Genomic DNA, 23,990 nt, shown 5'->3' with positions numbered 1-23,990 from the left:
TATGTAACCTCAGACATCTTACCTGGGCATATTGGTATCATTGCTCTTTTACTGATTTCTCTCAAGCACTACAGTGTATAATGGTTTGTAATTCTTATTTTGTGCTTGTATACAAAAAAAACATATACATGTACAATATGTTCACTAACTAACCACATCTCTAGAATTACAATCAGCAGTGTTTGATAGACACCAGACTGAGATCTATTCTGTTATGAGTGTGTGGTTAACAGTTGGGTTAACAGACTGGAGTTAGAGTCTGGTCTATATGAACTGCTGCTGTGTAGACTGGAGTTAGAGTCTGGTCTACATGACCTGCTGCTGTGTAGACCGGAGTTAGAGTCTGGTCTACATGAACTGCTGCTGAGTAGACTGGAGTTAGAGTCTGGTCTACATGAACTGCTGCTGAGTAGACTGGAATTAGAGTCTGGTCTACATGAACTGCTGCTGAGTAGACTGGAGTTAGAGTCTGGTCTACATGAACTGCTGCTGTGTAGACTGGAGTTAGAGTCTGGTCTACATGAACTGCTGCTGTGCAGACTGGAGTTAGAGTCTGGTCTACATGAACTGCTGCTGTGTAGACTGGAGTTAGAGTCTGGTCTACATGAACTGCTGCTGTGGAGACCGGAGTTAGAGTCTGGTCTACATGAACTGCTGCTGTGTAGACTGGAGTTAGAGTCTGGTCTACATGAACTGCTGCTGTGGAGACGGAGTTAGATCTGGTCTACATGAACTGCTGCTGTGTAGACTGGAGTTAGAGTCTGGTCTACATGAACTGCTGCTGTGAGACCGGAGTTAGAGTCTGGTCTACATGAACTGCTGCTGTGTAGACGGAGTTAGAGTCTGGTCTACATGAACTGCTGCTGTGGAGACCGGAGTTAGAATCTGGTCTACATGAACTGCTGCTGTGTAGACTGGAGTTAGAGTCTGGTCTACATGAACTGCTACTGTGTAGACTGGAGTTAGAGTCTGGTCTACATGAACTGCTGCTGTGTAGACTGGAGTTAGAGTCTGGTCTACATGAACTGCTGCTGTGTAGGACTGGAGGTTAGAGTCTGGTCTCCATGAACTGCTGCTGTGTAGACTGGAGTTAGAGTCTGGTCTACATGAACTGCTGCTGTGTAGACTGGAGTTAGAGTCTGGTCTCCATGAACTGCTGCTGTGTAGACTGGAGTAGAGTCTGGTCTACATGAACTGCTGCTGTGTAGACTGGAGTTAGAGTCTGGTCTCCATGAACTGCTGCTGTGTAGACCGGAGTTAGAGTCTGGTCTGCATGAACTGCTGCTGTGTAGACTGGAGTTAGAGTCTGGTCTACATGAACTGCTGCTGTGTAGACTGGAGTTAGAGTCTGGTCTACATGAACTGCTGCTGTGTAGACTGGAGTTAGAGTCTGGTCTACATGAACTGCTGCTGTGTAGACTGGAGTTAGAGTCTGGTCTACATGAACTGCTGCTGTGTAGACTGGAGTTAGAGTCTGGTCTACATGAACTGCTGCTGTGTAGACTGTATAGCTAGAGTTTTGCACATGTGCCTCCAGTTGTGTCCACTGTCATCTCGCAATCAAAAAAAACTGTAATGCCACAATAGAAAATACTTTAAAGACAAGGAATAGCAGATGTGTTTTCCAAATGTAACTGTCTTGAGAAACACTGGTTTACTTTATATCAGAAAAAAATGTTTAAATGATTAATCCAGTCCTTACACTGTTTTTGGTTTTGGGAAAGCTAGAACAATACACCCTCCAGACTCTTTATATACCGAGTATTGCTCTCCATGCAAGCCTCATGCACACAGCTTCAACATGTGGAGAAATCCAAAACTTTACAGGCCTGCTGCTAAAAAATGATGGGAAAACTGATGCTCACACACAGAGAGAGTGCACACACACACGCACACACACACACACACACACACACACACACACACACAGTCTCACCTCCAGCACAGGGAGCAGAGCAGTCAGAGCGCACCACACCCCAGCTGTAGTCGGGTTTCCTCTCAGTGCGAGGCAGGGTGTACTCCCACACCACACCCGGGTTCTTTCCCTGCAGAAGGATCTGTTAGGCAAGAGCACAGTAAGTCAGAAAAGAGAATGAATATTGACTTTTAACCTTTATTCATCCAGGGAAAAGCACACTAAGCATCCACGTTAAGTTTTCAAATATTCACATGCTTCCCAGCTGCTCCAGGCATTCAAAACCAGCAACCTTCCTCCCCCAGCTCTCAGGCTCCCAGTAGGGAATTGCATCATGTTCACACTTACCAAGCATACCAAGGGTCAACAACTACATAGGTATTGATATAGAGCACTCCAGTGGTGGTTGTCAGTGTTCTTATTCGCTTCTCTACTTAGTCAGCTGCAGCTTATAATTACTAACTAAACATTTTTATTTATTTTTAATGATTTTTTTTTATTGAAATGTTATGAAATAATGCCCTTTACAATTGTTTACAGCTCATGGTGACATATTAAAATTGCTTGTTTTGCCTGAATGACAGTCCATAATATGGAAACGACATATATTTAAGATATTATCTTAAATATATGTCGTTTAAAATGTAAAATATTCACATTTGAGAGGCTGGAAACAGACTGGTGTACTGAAACTTAAAAAAACAGGTCCACAGCAAACAACCATTACATTTCTTCCCCTTCATGCAGTATGAGTATACCCTTGCCCGGCCTAAGCCAATCAGTAATGAACACATCACACTATTGCTTCTGGATTGGTAGAACATTAAGAATCTATACAGTATGTCCTACATTGTATAGACAAAAAGGTCCATGTGCAGTGAAAGGAGAGCAGAAACAATTGGGTCTGGCTTCCATTGCCAGACACTAAAGGTAAGACCACTGAGGATCTACTACCCACTAACCAGAAGACTCCAGAAACATTAAAGAGCGCTTTGTTCCCTCTCTAGTCCAAACTGGCTGACCACACTATTATAGGTCCATTTTATTTGGACAGTAGAGTGCACATATGCGGGACAATTTCCATTTTCTTTCAAGAGTTTGCTCTTTTTGTTTTTCCCACATCCTTGAAACTGGCTGGTGATTCTGAGTTACCTTTTTCCTGTAAGGGAGATTTATTTGGACATTGAAGTCAAGCAGAGACAAACGGATGAATGGAAGCAGACGTACCCATTACTGAAGAAGCATCAGGCTATCATTACAGCAACCCAATGAGGATTCGCTGCCATGGTGAAGAATTTTAGTGTGAGGCACATTTACATGGTCAGCTCATAGTGTGTCCTTTTAAACCGTTACAAAACACTGCGCTGGACTGGATTCAGTATAGTTATGTCTCTTTAATAACCCACTTTGGTTTAGTTCAGGTTGGATGGGTATTAATATTTACAAATTGTAATAAGCCCAACTGCCAATAGCCATTCAAATGCCTGAAAAAACGTGGAAAGTCTATAATTGTCTGTAATAATCAGCTTTGATAAGTGTGTTTTCTTTGGGGTACATCCTAAAGAACGAGGAATCTACCATCAACCATCCAACTTAGAAAGCCAAGTGCTTCCTGGGCTCGGTCCACGTTCAATTGTCCCGGGGCGCATCCACTGACTGGACCAATTACCTTCTGCTGCATGTTAACTGTTCCATGTGTAAGGGTGGCCCAGCTCCAGACAGGAGGAAAAAGGAGACGTTTATGTGGAGAGGAGCAAGAATTTGTCTAATGACAGATAAACACATGTACATACTGTATGTTGGTACAGTGAATACAGACTTGTGAACAGCTGGGAGGGTGGCACATTCACAGGTCAGACTTGAAACCCTGCGCTAAAACAAGCTTCTTTGCCTATGTTAAAACTCAGCTACAAAGCTTTAGTTTTATTGAAGTGAATTAGGCTTTCTTACTAAAACTATTACGTAACTCTGAAACCAATTGCATCCAAGTGCTTTGATATTGGTCATGATAATAAACCACGTAACCAAAGTTTTGCTTAATGTCACACCAGGCACATAAAGTCTAGAGTCCATTCTTCTCAAAACAGAACCATCATACATCACCATCAGTTACTAAACATATGGTCTGATCTTTTCATAGTCAATGCTGTTACTCACTGTCTTTACCACATAATTCTGTCTCATTTGTCACGTAAGGAAATGCAAGAAAACACACAGTCTTATTAGAGTTCTCTCAAGCAATCCCTCATACTCTCAACCACGCTATCATCATGTTATTGGCCGTCGGCCACAAGTCAAACCAAAGTTTACCATTTGCACACTCCCTGTCTTGGACTTTTCTCCCTAAGCTTGAGGAAATGTAACCTAAATGTGTAAATTGTGGCCCTGGTCTTTGTAAACTGGATAACAACCAGCAACACTGTCACACCAACACAGCATTGTTGATGCTACCCACCCATCCCACCATTAAAAGAACTACAACTGCAAACCACAGTGCTTATCCAAGCAAACCAACTCTTACCAACACTCTTGCTCCTTTGCCAAAGAGCCACCAATGATGTGAACCAGCAGCTACGAAAACATAATTCAACAAGATTTTTTTATAATAGAGGACTTACACATCATTGAAGCATTGAAGCTTTCTACATAACCAATCCCTCCAGCCATCCACAATTGTTGAATACACCCAACCAACCACAACGCTAACATTGTCTAACAGGAGAGACGCTTCTGTTCATGTAATCATTTCAGACATATCCAAACCTGTCTCCTCTCCAATTCTTCAGTCTGGGACAACTGCAGCCAAAGCTTATCCCCTGACTGACAACTAAACACCCAAACCAATAGGAACCAAGGAACATATCCTACCTACTGTACACTACAAACCAAAATCCCACAACCTCCTTCAATCTGTCAAAAGAGCAACAATGATGCATGCTTGCTCCCTCTTTGTGGACACAACTCACACTGCCATTGTGAACTCTTAGTCAGAGCAAACTATCAACAGCAGCAAAATACCACCTTAATATTAGTCACAAATAATTCTACCTAAGCTCTGCAGCCAATAAATACATGACCCTTACCTGGACTGACACCCAACCTACCATCAATAGGAATCACATGGACAGAAAGAATGGACAGGATTCTAAGTCACTCTGTTACTGAGTGTAAATGCAATTTAATAATTTGATTTAACAGAATCAGAACAACATTGGCACCCATCTACCAAGCATCAGTAATATCGGTGAGGTGAGGTTCCTGCGCATAATCTAAAGGAAATCAAAATTCTTTCCCCACCCCAACAACAGCCATTTCACCCTGCTGCCGTCTGGCCAGAGATACAAAAGCATCCACTATCGTACCACCAGACCACAGAACAGCTTCTTTTTTCAAGTTATAGGAGTCCTATTTATTGTGTCGCATAAATGTCCTACAACTTGCAATTTGATTGTGCAATCCTAAGTCCCTCCAGGATTTTGCAATGTCGCGATTGCATTAATTTCACACAAATTCAACCAATCACCGTGGATTTGGTGCGACTCGCAATTTGGACCAATCACCACAACCTTTCCGCAAATTTCACCAATCAATCAATCAAGCTTGCTTTGCCATAAACTGGCATGACCTTGCTTCACCATACCAGAAGAATGCCAAATCAGGGGCATTAATCCTCCTTGGTATCCTCTGAGACCTGAGCCACATGTTCTTCCTGCTCTTGTTAGCTACTTCTTTCCCCCTTTCCTTACTCCCCCCTGCCAGATGAGCTGTACAGATGTGAACACCTTGTCACAGTTTGCAGTCACACTCCACAATATTTTCTTTATTTGAGTGTTTCAAGCTGAGTAAGGGTCTGCGAGTGATCGGTGTGTTTACCCTCCCCCATGCATTCTCGTAGTTCTTCTGTGACAGCGCCAGTTAAGTAGACACAGTGTGAAAACAGATGAAGATCAGTGGTGGGAAGAAAAAAAACTACTCGCTTTCCTTCATTTGGCTCTTTTCATTTGCAGTTTAAGTTCCTGTGCCCTGACCTTAACTTCTCACATCCAAAGAGTTCAATTGCAGAATTCTTAATCTTTTAATCCCACTCTCCCCCCTCTTTCTCTCTATCCTTCTCTCTCTATCAACCTCTTTCCCCTTTTTGTAATTACAAGACATACTTATAGAGATTATGCTTGTGTCATCTGCAGATCCGGAGCAGATGTATTGCTGGGACACATGAACAGGCCGGAAGAGCACTGCTAGACTTAGCAAAGTCTCTTCTGGAAAGAATATTAAGGGTTATTACAATTTCTTGGGTCTTGCATAACAGTTAATAACCAAATTTGGTTGAAATGCGGTGGAATTGCAAATGGCAAAAAAAAAACTGACAATCAGACTACAATGACAATGCTAATCAGCGGATGTTTATCGGGTATATTCTTTACCATGTTAACCACCTAGGTTTAGTGTATTAGCATGCTCCTTGCTAATCAGCATTACCCACAGCTGAGGCTCATGGGATTGTTGTTGGTTTGGCAGTTATTTCATCATAAACAAAAGAATTCTGGGAACCATAGATTATTGTACGGAATTTTGTGCTAATACATCTTTCAGATGTTAGCATAAGTGAACGCTCCTGCTGGCCCTACAGGGACATTCAGTAGATCTCCGAAGTCATTAGGATTCATCTTCTGGCCCCAATGAATGTCTGAGATATTTCAGTCTGGACCCAACAACGTCCAACATACTGACATTGCCGTTTCCTAAAGCCACCAGAATGCTAAAAATAAGATTTCTATTTATTAAAAAACTTCATATTATTATCCAGAAATATAACCACCCTCAGTGAAAGAAAGATTGTGGCATTGCAGAAGAAAGAAATTGCTGAAGCAAATCTATCTATCTAACCTATCCATGCAACCTCTTCTGAGAATGGCAATATTAGATCGTTGTTACTCGAATGCATCTCTGCGAGCACTCATCCTGCAGAAAGAGACAACGTGCTGCTCAGATGCCAACTACTGTAGCTACTCCGCTAAACCGCCCACTAACACAAGTCTCTTTTCTAAAATAGCTAGAAAAACACTCAGCCATTTCCTGATGGTCAAACAAGTGGCCAGCCTAGCACTTTGGTGATTTCACACTGGTATTCTTCCTGGATTTGGAGGCCAATCATTCCTGCTTTAACCGCAGGATTTCAGTAGCCCAAGGGACTGAGGGGAGACTAGCTTTTACATGACTACCACTTCACCCATGGTGGAGTGGGGGGGGGGGGGGGGGGAAACATATGTCTACTCTTCACCTGGTTTCCACTTCTGTTTCCATGCCTTGGGTTCAGAGTTCATGAGAAAATAAATGCTTTCGCTGACAAAGTTATGTGAGAAGAAAAACATCCCACACGTCCCACCACCATTCACTGAAGCCTACAGAGTCATAAGGATAATGACTCGGCCACTTGTCAAGTATATACTTTCTCTCAGGAGGATACGCCTGTCCAGCATCCCATTCTGCTGCCTTGGGACGAGCCCTCCGCTTGAAGCTCTGGTTTCTGACACGCCGCTGATGACAAACATAGGGCAAACTAAAATCCTCATCAGCACATCACTTCCTATACTATGCAGAGCATCTCCCTCCAAGCAACCATCTGATTTTATATTTTTCATTCCTGCCCTCTAACGGCCAGTTGACTTAAGGATTTCACTCGCTCTATTAGCCACGAATCACATGGCTGCAACAAAGCACTTTTGAGATCAGTGGCCATGGGGGCCACATCCATGGCTTTGAGTATGTGTACATGGACGAACACGTGACTGGGTTGCACTGGAGCCAGCAGTACCAAGAAACTGTACTGCATATAATAAAGGGGCATGCTTCTGCCATGTGAGACTAAGCTGAATAGTGAAAGTGGCACAAAGGCTGATTTAGACTAATTGCGCCACGTCTCTATGTATCTAATGTCTGCATTATTCTCCCTGCCTGCTTAAAGGATTGGTTCCACAAAATTACACAAAACCTATTTTCTCACCTGCCTTTACTTTTATCTGGCCATCCAGAATGCAGTTGTAATTTGTGCAGGTTTTGAGATATCTGCCTCAAAGATTTCTGCTGCCACCAAATTAAAACAGAGACTGGCAATGAGAGATTTAATCTGTGTTCCGACAGACTGCAAAGTGCATTTTAAAAGTGCCATGATGGCATATAATGGAAATGCATGAGTTTGCCCCAAAGTGGCACAGATTGAGCTTTCTGTCTTAAATTCATTTTGACAGTGTGTTCTGGGTAAATCATTTAAACTGTTGGCTTTGATTTGAATTATTCCTAGATTTCTTGTAACCTTTTCTTTGTCTTTATATTTTACTTTTTACCTATCTTTTCTACTTCTTAGCCTTGTGTTCTCTTTCCTTCACTCACTCGGCACAGGACAGGCTGTTTGAACCCTCTAAAAGCTCGAGATCTTTCAGATTAGAGCCTCCACACCACCCACACATCCCCAGATCATCCCTGACGTAACCAATCACCAACACAATTAATCCCCCACAGAAGCATCGCAGACAGTTACATCCAGCCCTTCTCTCCCTACCACCCAAACTTCTTTTTTCATCTAAGCCTATTCATATCCAGACGTTAATTTTCTTTTTTTAAAAAGAGGCTTCTGCCAGGGACCATGTCACTGTCAATTGCCACAAACGGACATCACCCGGCAGCGGCGGCTTACTTCAAACACCAGCGTCTCATTAGTAGGTCCAGCGGCATAAAGGCTCTCCGGCTTGTTGAAAGAGCGCTGGTAGACGAACACTGTCCCACCAAAATGGAATTTCCCCGGCCAGTCCACAGTCCAGTCCCCGGTCAGGTAGTAGTTCCTCTTCAGGGAGCGGACAGCCAAGTAGCTAGTGGAGACCTCCATTTCCTGAACGTGAATGCTCCGTGCCCCGGCTGGGACAGTTACCATGGAGTAGTACTCTTGGGGGGGAAAGCAGAAGGAAGGAAAGTCAAGTCTGAATCCTGCCTGTATATTTGTTGTCACTTTTTTAATTTTTGCTTTAATGCTTTATCATACAATCCTGCACACCATCATGACTGCTTTACCTCATCACACACTCAAATTTATCTTTGTCTACGTGTGTTACAGGATGAAGTGAGTCAGTCTATTATGTTGTGGGATTAGATGTGTCTGTGCGTGGATTGAGTGTCTGCTTAAGTCTCCCTTTGTCTTGCAGGAGGACTAAGTTTATGTTTGCTAAAATGAAGAGACACACTACCAACAAAGATAGAGAAAAGCTTACCGTTGGCTCTGTGTTGAAGGGTGTATTGGCCTTTAAAGAACTTGCAAGTGGAGTTGTCTCCCTCACAGGCTCCACAGGCGTCCAGGGAGGCCTTGGAGCCCAGAATCTGGTCACAGCCCACTGCCTGCACACACACAAAAACACGCATACCATCAATGTGGACACAACCATAATTAGGAGGAATTAAGTCATTTATTTTGTGAATCCAGGGGTAACTTGCAAACTAACAAAGTCATTTCTGTATTTTCAATTTATACATCTGTGGCTTTCAAACGTTGGACAATCTGCTTCCTGTTTACAGTGTATGGGAACGGTCATGTCATATGCATTGTCAGATGTGTTAATATGGGTGGATGGAAAGCGGAGGGAAAAAGACAAACATATTTTACAAAATACAAAATACTGAAAGAAATACAATACGCTTTACACATTACACTTCATTAGCTAGCTTTTTAACACCTGCTCACATGAGTTTCACTTAGGTAAATTCATGCTGGCACATGCAGGAAAATTACAATGCCCCTGTGCATACTATAAGCAATTGGATGACATATTGGCCATAATTACTCCTTTATGTGCTGCATGACTGCTTTTGACAACTAGACAGGTTCTAAAAAAACAAATATCTAAATCTCTTAAGTGAAACTGAGAGAGAACACACCCAAAATGTCCATTGTAATCATATTTTGCACTGCAGTAGATATTTGCTCCATTTGAAATTTTTCCAATATTTGCCTTCTTTTCAAGGTACGAAAGAGTACAAAAAGCTTTTTCATAATTTTTCTACCAGTGCCACTTGACTGTCCCGGAGCAAAGTAGTTAGCGTGCAGCAAAGAGCATCCATACAGACTGTACAGCCATTTATGATATTTTGTCATTTCAGATTTTGTTAGTATAATTAACTATGGTTTAATATGATATTGCCTAGTTCTGTCTGTCATGGGTGATTTGTGATAAGATGTCTCAGCTCCGCCTATTTGGGCGGATCACCTATACAGGTGGTAGTGTGTAGAGGATTTGTAAGGAGGTGGCGGGAGTAGAAGGGACACAGTTTTTTGACCGTGCTCATGACTATGATGTAACCCTTACTCCTGACATAGGAGCTCAGAGGAAAATTGCATCAGATGCCGCAACACAGACAACGTACCTTACACACGCCATCAATACAGACATCTCCTTTGTGGTCAGAGCAGGAGGTGCCGTCTTTGACTTTGCTGGACATGGCGAAGAAGAAGTCAAAGTCTTCTGCAATGCAGTACAGCTTACAGATGTCTTCATCTGCACACAGACCATACAAACACATTCAGTGACAATGGTATCAATAGAAAAGGTAGCATCAAGTCAACTGTATTGTCTGCAATATGTGCCAGACAGAGCAATAAGTTCACCAAATATAAGATAAGTAATATTTACAATACAAAGGATACATTCTAAATAGTGCAAAAGAAATGCAAAACCAAACTGTATAGAAAACTAAAGAGATTGAAAATGTGCAATATAAAGGAAAAATATAAAATGAAGGAATAAGTGCAATTTTTTTGGGGGGGAATGGCACTAAATGTTACTGATTCATTAAATTTCTTCAATAACTTGGTATATTTTAAGATTATGAGGCTACTGTACTGCAACCTGTTGCATATGCAGCATGTACAGTTTCTGCTGACGCTGAATTGGAAGAGACAGGGCCCGACTATGAATGCACCCGGGGGTATTTGTGTGGGGCTACAGGTTTATTTAGTGGTTCAGATCAGTTATCACAGACAAGTCTCTACAGCCGTCTTTGATTAAAAATAAATGACGGTGAAGGTGACTTGGCCCAAGGTCCCAGAAGGCAGTTCAGAATCTTTTTCTCTCTACATCACTTCCTATTCATCAACAGCTTAAACAGGCCCGGGACGTCGGCCAAACGCTCCGCTCTCCTTCATCTCTCTCTATCTCTCTCTCTGCCTCGCTGTGGTAAAAAAGCTGGCCCGTAGGCTTCCTTTTTAAATCTCTCCCCACTGTGTCAGAGGGTGCAGGTGGCTACATGTCTCCCATGCACATTACACAGAGTGATAGTTTCCTCCAGCTTTTTGGCCCTAATCACTGCGGCAGCAAATAGAGGTTGGCATTACAGTAACTCTTTATAAAAAAAGATTAGGACTAGCAGAGTACACTGGGATACAGGATGAAAAGACAAGAAAAAGCTTGCCCTGAACAATCTACTACTCTCTGCATTACGTATTTGGCAGTGCAGGTTTCTTTGAACAATGCAAGCTCTTTTCTTGTGCATTTTGTGCCAAGAATACAGCAAAGATGTCTTCATAATTTGTGGACTGTGTATTTTTTAGGTAGGGGTCTGAAAAATGTGACAAAAATGACAAATCCTCCAGAGAAAATGACGCATTAAATGTAAACTTTGCTCTTGGTGGATCTCATGTGAACTGATCACTCACCATCTACTTTGGTGTAGGGCTTCCACTTGTAGTACCAGCCCCTGAAGGGCTTGCTGTTGTACTCAGCACACTGCTGGGCCCGGAAGTCCACAGCGTTGAGAGGGCAGGGCCGAGGGTTACACAGCTGGTTGAGACGGCTGGAGCCTGAACAAAATTTACCGTTGTTCTGTGGCCTGGGTGAAGAAGAAGAAGAAGAAGAAGAAGAAGAAGAAGAAGAAGAAGAGACAAACAAAAAAAGTTTATAGATCTGCAGCGGAGGAATGTAACTAAGTGCATTTACTCAAGTACTGCACTTAAGTACAAATGTAGAGGAACTTGTACTTGACTTGAGTCTTTTCTTTTCATGCCACTTTCTACTTCTACTCCGCTACATTTCAGAGAGAAACATTGTACTCTTTACTCCATTGCATTATCTGACAGCTTTAGTTACTAGTTGCTTTACACATTAAGATTACTGCATAAAAAACACAGTTTAATGTGATATATAATTTATATAAGACATTGTTACAATGTTTTATTATAACTTAAACTACCCAACAATATTAAATGATTAAACACAATGCTTTTAAACCTACAATTGATCCTTTTGACCTTTTTTTTGAGACGATATTAAAGCTTTTAGAGAGACTTTCAATCAACTTTTTTGACACATTCTTCTACTCTTTTAGGCGTTTGTGACCCTTTTTTACTTTCCTGTTTCTAAAATGTGAGGACTGTTCTTTCCTTTAAATACTTTAAAAGTCCTACACATGCTACATATAGTTGAAATATCAATATTCCTGTTACCCTGTGCAGGTTTTGACCACTGGTGGCGCTACCAATAACCAGTTCGTGGCGTTTTGCAGACTTATTAAAAATATGCATAAAGAGCAGAGATGGCAAAAGCACTCACTTCCCACTACACATACTTATGTTAGAAAATACTCTGGTAAAAGTAGAAGTACTGATTTAACTTCTTTACTCAAGTAAAAGTAACAAAGTACTTTTAGTATAAAAGTAAAAGTAACCTTGTGAATGACAACCATTATTTATGCAAAGCTACCTGGACCACTCAAATGTTACCAGAGAGAACGCTGAGAAACTTCAGTATATGCCATATGTATATCAGTTGTGATTCTACATGTATGTGTTTGCTTCAATATGGCTTCTGGAAAGCAAATAAAGGATAAAATATGAATTACTAAACAGACAGTAATTAAGAAGTTTCCCATCACATTGGCCAGGAGTCCTTCTTGATGCCTACTGTCTCAAACATCTCTCTCAGATAAGACCGAGGATGATCGAGATCATCTTCCTGCTTGTGTGCCAAATCTCTGGGATCTCCATTTTCTTCATTGTCACTCATGTCGCCGTCCATACAATGTGCCGACGTTACCTCCATCGAGCCGCGATGATTTGCTGCGAATGAATGCTGTCGAATCTGTTGAGTTGTCTTGTTGTTGTGGGTCAAGTGCAAAATGTGTTCCCCTCCAATTAGACTGAATGGAGAATTGATGATGCGAAAAAATAATAAAAGTAACTCTACTGAAATTACTGAAACTAAAGTAACGAGCCAATTTTGGAAAATGTAAAGAGTAGAAAGTACCGATATTTATGTTAAAGTATCTGAAAAATCTACTTGAGCACAGTAGTACAAATACTTTATCTCTGATAAAGGGTTCAAAAAGCCAAGCAGAGAGCCCTCACACACCTGGCGAAGAGATATTCTAAAAGAGAAATTGCAAATATTGGGTGAGGAAGAAAATGCATGAAACGTGTTTGTGAGACATCAAGGGCACACACGATTTGTTTTAAGGAAAACTGTCAACTTCTGTCTGATTATAAGTCAACTAAACCCAGCTGCTTCCAAGCTTCACAATGCCACTGTCCATCATTGTTGCTGATGAGCCAAGACAAAGTCTATCAGAGCATAATACAACCCAAGATCTTATCATTCTGAGCTTCTCTCTTACATTTTCAATCATCCATGATTCATTTATCAAAATGACACCATAGTATCTGTCAGTGTAGTTTTAGCCCTAATGAAAGTGTGAATTTGAGTTTTAAGCAGGACTAAAGAGGATTTAAAATAGGAGTGTCAAAGAGATGTTTGCATGCCATGTCACATGTTCCCACGCCATACCAAATCAACACTTCTTTGACCACACGGGAATAGCTGGTGCGTACCATAAAGAGGGAATGGAGCTTTAATATGCTGTTGAGATGATCAGAGCAATCACCACTTGGTAGAAAAACGCCAGCGGAGTCTTGACATTTTAGTGACCATTTGGGAGGCCATGTCTGACTTCTCAGGCTTTCTAGACTCATGCCAAGCATTCCAACACAACACCAGCAGAGAAAATTGAGTTTAGGTATTTGCCAAAGTGGTCTGCACACACACACACACACACACACACACACACACACAGAATGGGGAACCATGCTGATCCAACATGTCTAATAAAACAGTTCACTAAGTGTTACAGTGAAATTAAACGCTTTCGAAAAGGAGAATAGAAGGTGAGTATGAGTACCAAGAGCAGAATGCCACTAGAGGCCTTATTCTTTTGTATTTTCCTTTTGAAAATGGCTGCATTAAATATGAATGTCAGCAACAATCTGAAGCAAAACTGCATGTTGCTTCACTGAAATTTATTAAACTCCAATAATGTCCCCTCTATTCAAACCTGGGCTCAATCAAACAGTGACTAAGCTGTGTGTGTATGTGTGTGTGTGTGTGTGTGTGTGTGTGTGTGTGTGTGTGTGTGTGTGTGTGTGTGTGTGTGTGTGTGTGTGTGTGTGTGTGTGTGTGTGTGTGTGTGTAAATCTGCCTGGTGCCGATCTCGCTTAGGGGGGCCGATTTGGCCCAGGTTTTCGTAGGCCTGATCCTATTAAAACTTAGCGGCGGACAAATGCAGCCCATATGGTAATGTGCTTACGGCGGGCCAGTGGGGGACTACAGCGTACACCGCCTCAGTCAGGGCTCTCTGATCACAGCCGAGCATAGAAGGGCGTCACTTTGCTTGAGAAAGTGGAAGGCAATTCATGGATTATGGACAGCCTGGCCCTGATTTTCACAACTTTCCTGGTTTCTCTTCCTCTTTTCTCCTCTCCCTAAAATCACCCGGCATCATTGCCACTGTAAAACTACTTCCAACAGCAAGACAGAAACCAGATTTGATTTTTGAGTTTTCAGTTTTGTGTTGCAGTCGTTCCTCTTCTGTCTCTACACCCCAACTCCAACGCAGCCCTAAGGACCCCTTAAGGATAATTAAATGCCCCTGGGGCCCGGTAAATCTCCCCGGTGACAGTAGCTGAGACTGAACTCCCTGTAGGTCAGAGGTCATCGTGTCTAGTCTTGTCTTTTCCTTAAGTCACCTGCTCCTCCCCCCTGCCCCTCTGGCAGCTTCCTCCAAAGAACCACATTCTGCTGCTCTGCTAGGGGGCCTGACCCCTGCAAGACCCCTTTACAAAATCACCGGGAGACAACACCAAACACTGTTCCATCCAAGCACCGTCGGCCCTCATCGTACGCCCCCCCCCCCCCTTTAAATTGAGTGTATGACAAAATGTGCTTCTTACAAAACCAGGTCAAAATGAAGAACCTAATCTCCTCGGCTTGTTGGTGAGGATTAGGCCGACTGTGTTTGATCTGGCAGGTGGTCTAGAGGGAATGGAGGAGTGAGGAGGGTGGGACAGGGAGAAGATTCATTTTCCGTCTCAGAGACAGTCCTAGACGGGATGGCTTCAATCAGCTGATCCCATAGAACTCTTTCACAAGACTGAGCAAAACCTACAGTACATGCTGGCCTCATAAAACGGATGAGTGCATGCAGAAGCCAATGAAGGATGTTTAAGACTGCTCCTGCTGAGTGCATATTTTGTAGTAGGGCAGAGGTGAAAATGTCCAAAACGCTGTCATATCCACTTCTAGACGTAGGATTTTATTTGATCTTGTGTAAATTTCCAGATACAGATTCACACATAAATTATGTCTTCACATACTGGAAGTCTGACAAGAATCTATATGTTTGAGGAGGTGAGCCCAGACTGTCCAGACGATTCAGTTTGGAGTTGAAGATGACATTAGAGACAAGCGGTCCGATTCAGGCCAATCCTTCTTGTTCTGCTCAGATTAATAATCACAGAGCTTACTGGGGACAAACAAACTCTGAGTCAGGGACTTAAAACGTGACTCAGGGGCACAAACTACAGTTTGGAAAAGGTCTCTGTATGTATGTGTGTGTGTGTGTGTGCAGTTGCTTTTTGTTCCAAACCTAGATGGCGTTAAGTGTTGTTCTGTCCAGTGAGACAGTCTGCTTTCTTATTTTTTTTCGTTATCTTGTGATTGTGTTATTTTCAGTCTTGTCTTGTATATGTGCTGTTTCCTGTTTTATTTTGATAGTCTGGTTTTCTGTGCCATCTTTTCCTAGTTTTACTTCCTGCCTTAGTTTTCCCGCCCTTGTGATTACCTGATGTCTTCCAGCTTTGGCCCAGCCCTTGTGCCTCTTGTTACCTCGTTACCCTCTGGATTTAGTCTTTGTCCTTGTCCTTTGTCAGATAATTGTGTGTGTTTTGTCTTTCTGTTTACTGTGTTCCTGCTTGGCGTATCCCTTTTGTATCAGAGTTTTATTTTGAGATCCTGTTCTGGTGGTTCTGGATAAAGTTTGTGCCGGTTGCTTTCTGGACTCAGTTTGCTTTCTGGACTCAGTTTTTAGTATGTACTTTGTGTTATGTTTTATGGAAATAAATTAAGAAAACCAACAAAAACGTCCACCTGCTCTCTGTATTTGGGTCCACCATTCCTCACATACTCAACATTTTTGTCTCTCACCGTCTCTTTAGTCTCCATTTGATTGCTTGTCTGACTTTTTGAAGTTACTGAAGTTAGAAAAAGAACAACCCTTAGAAAGACTTCTCATTGGAACTAAATTACAATCAACGTTACTGTCATAAATACATTGGACGCTTACATCTACCCAGAAAGTGCACAAGATCTGTGTGTGTGTGTGTGTGTGTGTGTTGTGTGTGGTGTGTGTGTGTGTGTGTGTGTGTGTGTGTGTGTGTGTGGTTGAGGTGAAAGGATGTCATATGAAGACACACACCAGCCTAATTATATGTCTTCACATGAGTTCAACGGGATCTGACACCTAGTTGGCCCACTGTATGTGTTTTTTTCTAAAACTCATGACTTGGGTTTGATTTTTTTTTTTTTTGCCCTCCCCATCTTTCCATCCCCTGTCTGTCCCAGTGACCCCGTAACTCGTCGTTTAACAGCATCCACCCATTTTTCAGCAGCTGCTGCTACAGAGCGCTCTTTAGTGCCACAGGAATGATAAATGAACCTGACAGCTAACCTGGTTTAAAGGGCTCTGTAACCCTTTTTTGGTGTGCCAGTTCTGGTGTATAATATGTATCATATGAGGGCTGTCCTGCCTCCGGAACCTTTTGGTCTTTGATCCTGTGGATCTGCGGATTAAGAGACGAGTCAGCTGTGACGGACAGGATAGCCACATCAGTGTTAAGTAAGCAGTGATGAAGCCAGTGGCGTAAGGAGGGCGATGTCCAATAGATCTGACCAGTCCCCTTCATTGGGCGGTTATATTCAAACAAAAAACCCAAAACTAGAAAAGGCTGCATTTTCTTAAGAAAATGTATATGTGCTTGCAGCTAAAAAACTGTGTTTAAACATTTGAAATCACTGAAATACTGAAACAGTTGAAGTCATAGCTGGAGTAGCAGCCAAGATGATGGACATTCAGTTCAGGGCTATGTTAGCCGGAAACGCAAAGTTGTGTTTCATTGCATTGGCATTGCAAGGGGGTAAGATGGAGAAACGGGATTCCGCCTTAGTCCCTTTGGGGGGGGGGGGGGGGCTTTTTTACTTTGTAAACCTTTAACATGGACACCAACACAATCAAGGCAAGGAAAAAAGCCAAAAAGCATAATATGAGCACTTGAAGAGTGCTTAAAATTCTCTTGACAGCTGGCTAGCAACACAAACAGGGAAAACATTAGAAGTGCTGTCTAGGAATTCGGGTTGACTTTGTTTCCTGTTGATTGGCCATTGCTCCCACGAGCGAAAATAAAAACACAGTTAATTGGTTCCACCATCTCCATCACGATGGTTTCTGAGTTGCAGTATGCAGGAAATTTCTAGTGTAAACACACGTTCTTCAGGGAGAAGACGCTAAACCCTTAACAACAACAAAACTTGCTCAAACGTTGCATTCAGTTGCAACATAACGTCAGTATGCTCTGTCACTCAGACGCTGGTCTACGGGTTACGCATACTTCACAGTAAAGGCAAGAGGGGCTGAAATTACATGAATGTTCAGGATAATTAATCCTTTCATATATTTCCCATTGGAAAAAATCCTGCGTGTCCTGTATTTAATTTAAAGGGCCAGTGTTGTGGGGGGCTGGCTAACTAGCTGCAGGCCCAGCATTGTGATAGTAAAACAATGAAACGAGCAATTGTATTAAAAGTGAAACAAAGGCTTGAAAACATCTCAAATATATCCCCAGTGTTTTAGGGAATAACAACATGGGTTGTACATCCGTTATGAAACACAACATTAAAATTGAGGATCACAAGCCCTGTGCTTACAAAGAGATATGCACTGTGGGATCTGGGTCTGCAGAATTATGAAGAATTGTGTTTGTGTGAGTGAGCAGAAGTCCGTTTGCCGACTGTCTTGGCAGCTTTCAGAGAAAAGAGCTATTAGGAGGTTTTCCTTGTCTGGAACACGGGGAGAAAGGGTCTGTCTGTCTGGACTGTCAGTCTGAATGATGAGAGCCGTTATCAGGCGTGTGTGCATGTGTGTGTGCGTGTGCATGTGTGTGTGTGTGTGTGTGTGTGTGTGTGTGTGTGTGTGTGTACTGTGCTGACAGTAACTTGGCAGACAATACTTTCAGGTGTTCTGAAAGAAAAGGATTTTGGGACATGAGGCTTTCAAAATTGCTTTCTGGCCCAAACTGCAACTCCGATTTTCCTTGCAGAAGCAGCCACATGACAACATGAATCACTTTGTCATCTGTTTGGCTAGTTAAGCTAGTTAGCATTTCAAATGAGGTGAGGAATCAGATGATGTGAGCAAGTGTGTGTACCTTGGACTGGTGCAGGAGCGCTCCCTGAACATGACCCCTCCTCCACAGGTTCTGGAGCAGTCAGACCACTGAGACCAGGCCGACCACTGGCCATGGACCGCCCTAGGACCATGCTCCCCGTATTTAACACACTGACCCCTCCGACACCACTGGACACAAGAGAAAAAAGATGCACAGAAATAGTTTTCTTATCAGAACTAGAGCGTTAGCCCAAGCTTCTTGCCTGAGTTTCCTGGTTTGGAAAAATGCCCAGTACCACACCTGGACACACACACACACACACACACACACACACAAACACACACACACACATATATAAACCCCATCCAGGGCCTTTCCCAGCCAAACCTGCACTCACACACATCACCACCTCTCTCTCTTTCTAAATATCATCTTTCAATATGTAAAAAAGTATGATAGTTCTGTCTCCAGCTGGGGAGCAAAAATGCTTCTGCAGGTACATGCATGCGTGAGCAGCAAAGATGTTTTTTATTGATACAGGTAACTGGCTTTTAATCAAGTAATAATCCAAACAAACGAATGTAGTTTGAGCTCCCTTTTCAGGGTGCAAGGATTTACTTTGGCTCCAGAAAGTGTCAACACTGTAACTGAAAGGACGACTACAATTTATTACAACTGGGCTCTTATATTCACAGTTATTATTTTTATCAGTTACCATAATAAAGTTGTATTCACTGTTGTAATCACTGCCTTCTGGGAAGACCATGACATCACAACAGCAAAGCCCGATTTATCAAAATGTCAGAAACAATCTGTCATTACAAAGAAAAAGTGTGTGTCGAATCAGGAAGTCGGTCTGAAAACTGTTATGAATGTTTTCCACTGATAGTTTGATCATACAGTTAAGGTTCGCCCTGAGGATTTGTTAATAGCGATAGTTTGGCATTTTCGGGAAATGAAGAAGACAAGATTATGTGTACATTAAATGGGAACCTAGCCGCTGCATGACACTTCCAACTGCTTAAACTTAAGCTAATAAACCCAAATTAAAAACTAAATGTGGTTTTAACGGGTTGCCAGACTATTTCTTATTTCTTGACTTCCTGAAATTTTGCAAGGCAACCAGCGGGGACTTAGGCTGGTTTTATATTTCCAGACAGACAATTTTGCTCAAAAGTGGAAATTTCAACCCCCCCAATGTTGAACGTAAAGATACGCCCTTGGACTAAGTGTATTTAACAAAATGTTGATACTATTCCTATAACTTCCTACTTTACTTCACTTTACTTTTATCACTTCTCTGGCATCAAGTAATGCTGCTCATTAAATATGCCCTTGTAGCCGAGCTGCACCAATCACATCCATGTATCTGATATAGGCGGGGCCAGAGACAAGCTGCACAAATCACATCGGTGCATCTGATAAAGGCGGAGCCAGAGGCGGGCTGCACCAATCACATCGGTGTCTCTGATATAGGCGGGCCATCCCCCCGTGTATTGTTGTGATTGGTCGTAGTGTTATCTAATTATGTGCGGAGAGATTTTCAAATGCATGCTTGGTGCCGCCCCTCGAGATGGACGACTTTCATTACTCAATGCCAGGGTCGGGCACCTCTCCTTTCGGATTTGGGTCTGAATTTCCAGGCTACCATTCCAACATTTCAGCAATCAAATTGGTAAGTACATTGTTATCCGCACCAATATTAATGATATGAAAACCATCTGGGAAAAAAAAATTCATTTATATGCAAAACTTATCCACATTATGCATCTAAATGAGACACCATGGATCCCACATTTGTCCCTTTAATTGGAAATGCATGCGTGGTGTCCAATTGGTAGAGTGAGTAAAAGTGTCAGGGAGCAGAATGAGTGACGGGCTGATCCTCCACAGGAACAAGAAGACATTTCCTCACCATGTCAGGACCACAGCTGGTGCCTTCTGCAGCAGGCATGAACTTGGTCTCGCACCGGTGCCCTGTGCGATGACACCACAGCGACTTGCAGATGTCCTGTCAAACACACACACACACAAACAGGATGAGATGTCTATCAGATATGGTGTTTTTTTAGTTTACCACCGTAGGTTTTTTCATGAAAGAAGAGGCTTCTGGCGTGGTGTTGCTCCCCTCTCTCCTCTTCCTTGACCCGACAGCACATGCTTCCTGCCAGGACCACCATCACGCTGGTAAGCTTCTCCACAAAGCCTCTGTGCCTCTGTGTCAAATCTAATCACTGTCCTTCTGTAATGAAACGGGCTATAATTGTATGTGTCATCTGACCCAACAATACAGAGACAGAGCGAGCGAGTGAGCACAGGGGGAGAGCCGGGGTCGAAAGACAGGCCGCAGAGTCTGGCAACGCGCCCAACTGCAACTGGCAACGAGAGAGGAGCCAGAAAGGAGGGAGTGTAAGAGCAGGAGAGACCACTACGGTGTGTGTGTGTGTGTGAGTGTGTGTATGTGTGTATGTGTGTGTGTGTGTTTTTGTTCCATCAGGAACAAAAACAACAAGGTGGAAAACGTGTGAAAGGCAGCCCTAGAGCCACTCTTAATCAGCGTGTAGTTCATTTACCACCCACTGACTTGCACACAGGTCTAAGAAATGCAGATGTAGTATTTGATCTTCTGTTAGGGAAACATAGCACGGATTTAAAGAAGTCGTGAATAGCCGAGGCAATGTCATGTGTGCTAATCCGTCATATATACGATTTGGCAAAGTCGATTTTCCCAGCAATCCCAGCCCTGGAGAGGATACCCTGTAGTATTTCTAACAGCATTTACATGTGAATCGACGTCACTGAATGCACCCAACATAAAGGTTTATACCAAGGCTTGGGAAAGGGGTGGGGTACGTATTCCCATTCAATTTATTGAATGCATTTCAATGGTAGGTCAAATGTGGGGGGAGAGGGGTTTGAGGTTGTTGTGCAAAGATCATGCTAATTAATAAAGTGCCACTTTAGCAATGCATCATTAGCGCTGTAAAGCAGACAACTGCAGCTCCTGTATAATCGGGCTGCTCCGGTTCTTTACTGGAGGCTCATCTGGTGAGTCTTGGTTTGGGCAAAGGAACACATGAATACTGCTTGATTTAGAAATGTAAAACCAGGACTATTCAACTGCCCTGCAGGGTTAGCTGACGTATTTTGAACTCTTCTTTTTTCAGTGTATAGTGTCTTTGTTGGTTTATATAACATGCTGCCATTTTGGTCCCAACCTTCTAAAAGACTTTCAATAGACATGGTTAAGAGAACACCCTGGTGTAACCTGCAATGACTTCTTTTTTGGACCCTTAGGGGCAGCAGAAACATCCACCATATCAACAATTTTTAAATTGATATGGTTGATTGTTGGCAAACTCTTACCATTTGACACATCCAGCAGTTTGAGAACACCACTAGCATTTCAAGTATTTTTTAAATCATATTATAGTTTTTTTTTTCTGATTTGTTCAACCAACTCCTGAGGGAAATATCTTTAGCTCTTTAGCTACAAAATGCTCCACTTTGGGGGCTGGGGAGGAAGCGTAAAGTGAAAGTAAAACCAAAACAATGGTCAGATGGTAATGCTCTGTAGGTACGTCAAAAGTAAACCTTTGAAATGCAGGTAGTCATGTGAGCCATCGTTAATACAAAATGTTTGATTATGGCTTTTAAAAATGTGTGAGGTGAATGTCTCACCTTGACAAAATCCAGACCGCACAGTTTGGCCTTGGAGCCAAACTGCCACTTGCACTGCGTGTCTGCGTTGTACAGCTGCCCGGGAAGCTGCTCAGGGTACTTGTACTGACCGATCTGCTTGGGCTCGTCCACCAGACAGGATGCCTGGGCTGTTCTGGTGAACACAGCAAATCACACGTGTCAGTCAGCAGGAGGGCACCGACAACTGACTGGCAAATTTGACAGTGTTTGTGCACTTGCACGAGGAACAGGGGCACTACCCAAGGAAGCGGCTGAGGTACTGGCGACTGCAGGTAGACCAGAAGAAGACTCCATTGTTCCCAGCCAGAGTGGGAGACATGATGTTGCCTTCTGTCTTGCGACAAGGGTTCCCTTCACCATCATGGATCATCCCAAAACTAGAGCAAAAAAGTTTAAAGTTTACACATAGCAAGACGCAAAGACATGTTGGAAAGTTTCTAATGAGTAAAAAAGCGAGGGCTTAAAGAAAAGAACATGGGTGTTGTCTTTGTGATGACCAAGCTGGTGTCATTGGTAACCCAACTTTGTTATGTTACATTATATAATAAAATAAAAATATAGCTTGTTTCATGGAGTTATCAGATAAATCACACATGCTTGCTGATGCATGTAGCTAAGATGTTCTGCCTGCATGTTTAGAAATTACTTCTTTGTTAATTTGTCAGTGATTAAAAGTTGTAGGCCTCAGGTCCACATGTTTCTGGGCATGCCTTCTGTATAGCTGGCTACATTCATTAAGATATCGCAGCTTATAGATATTCCGACATATATACCTGGATGAGTTAAAAACAGCATGTTGTCCCTAGTTTGTGTTGAGAGCATGCCCGACAGACAGAGGGGTTTAACCGCAACATGAAATCTAAAAAATATAAAAAATAAACTGCCTCCCATCTCAATGGAAACACATAATCATTGGGCCAGAGGCGGTTTTCATTATTCTCTCATAAAGTGTCATGGAGTGGATGAGATGGTGCTCTTACATAATGCTCTTTTAATTTTGAGTAAATTTGTTTCTTTACATCAGACCACGTTTACATTTAATATAGATTTGTCACATCCACTCACAGCACAGAGCTAATATGGCGACACCATGACACTAAAGGCCAACACAGTTTCATCTGCATGTGTCTGTGTGGTCTGATGTGTCCAGGAACGGTGCTATTAAGCTCGCCAGGATGCAGTTTTTTGTTCGACGTACTTGTGTCCAGACTCGTGAGCGATGGTGAAGGCCAAGCCCAGTCCTGTATCCTCATTGATGGTACAACTCCTGTACTTGCTGCACATCCCACTGATGGGGGCAAAGCCTGCACAGAGGAAGGAAGAGGGAGATAAAGTCAAGTCAAGATACCTGGTTATTAAGTATAATGTACTGACTGCATGAAAAGCTGAAGGTAAACAAAATAACACCTCATAAAGGCAAGATAAAATCCTTTTGTCTTTGTCTTTGTGGTGTAACTAAGCACATTCTTTCTGCTGAAATGTCTGAGACTTGGCAGGCAATTAAACGCCTGTCATATTTGCATATTGCGTGCAGGAAGGGGAATTTCACATCAGCTGCAAAGTGTAAGCTCTCAAGCCCTGGCCAACTTAACCTAAATTTGTTCCTAGACTTTGATAGCCAATCAG

At 42.5% G+C, this 23,990-nt stretch overlaps 1 protein-coding gene across 1 annotated transcript in view; it reads right to left on the bottom strand.

Moving 5' to 3' along the window:
* adamts18 (ADAM metallopeptidase with thrombospondin type 1 motif, 18) overlaps positions 1 to 23,990 on the bottom strand; it is a 61,060-nt gene that overhangs the window by 12,843 nt on the left and 24,227 nt on the right. Inside the window, exons 8-17 of the mRNA XM_032517008.1 lie at positions 23,563 to 23,668; positions 22,604 to 22,741; positions 22,344 to 22,497; positions 20,578 to 20,673; positions 18,702 to 18,850; positions 11,613 to 11,785; positions 10,325 to 10,455; positions 9,178 to 9,301; positions 8,610 to 8,854; positions 1,937 to 2,057 (exon numbers count right to left, since the gene is read on the bottom strand). Of these exons, the coding sequence (XP_032372899.1) occupies positions 1,937 to 2,057; positions 8,610 to 8,854; positions 9,178 to 9,301; positions 10,325 to 10,455; positions 11,613 to 11,785; positions 18,702 to 18,850; positions 20,578 to 20,673; positions 22,344 to 22,497; positions 22,604 to 22,741; positions 23,563 to 23,668 (1,437 nt within the window). The remainder of the gene's footprint in view (positions 1 to 1,936; positions 2,058 to 8,609; positions 8,855 to 9,177; positions 9,302 to 10,324; positions 10,456 to 11,612; positions 11,786 to 18,701; positions 18,851 to 20,577; positions 20,674 to 22,343; positions 22,498 to 22,603; positions 22,742 to 23,562; positions 23,669 to 23,990) is intronic.

The sequence above is a fragment of the Etheostoma spectabile genome, chromosome 1 (assembly GCF_008692095.1).
Source record: "Etheostoma spectabile isolate EspeVRDwgs_2016 chromosome 1, UIUC_Espe_1.0, whole genome shotgun sequence".
NCBI classification, from domain to species: domain Eukaryota; kingdom Metazoa; phylum Chordata; class Actinopteri; order Perciformes; family Percidae; genus Etheostoma; species Etheostoma spectabile.
Note: the sequence above shows the minus strand (reverse complement) of the source record. Positions and strands in the feature narration are given on the sequence as shown.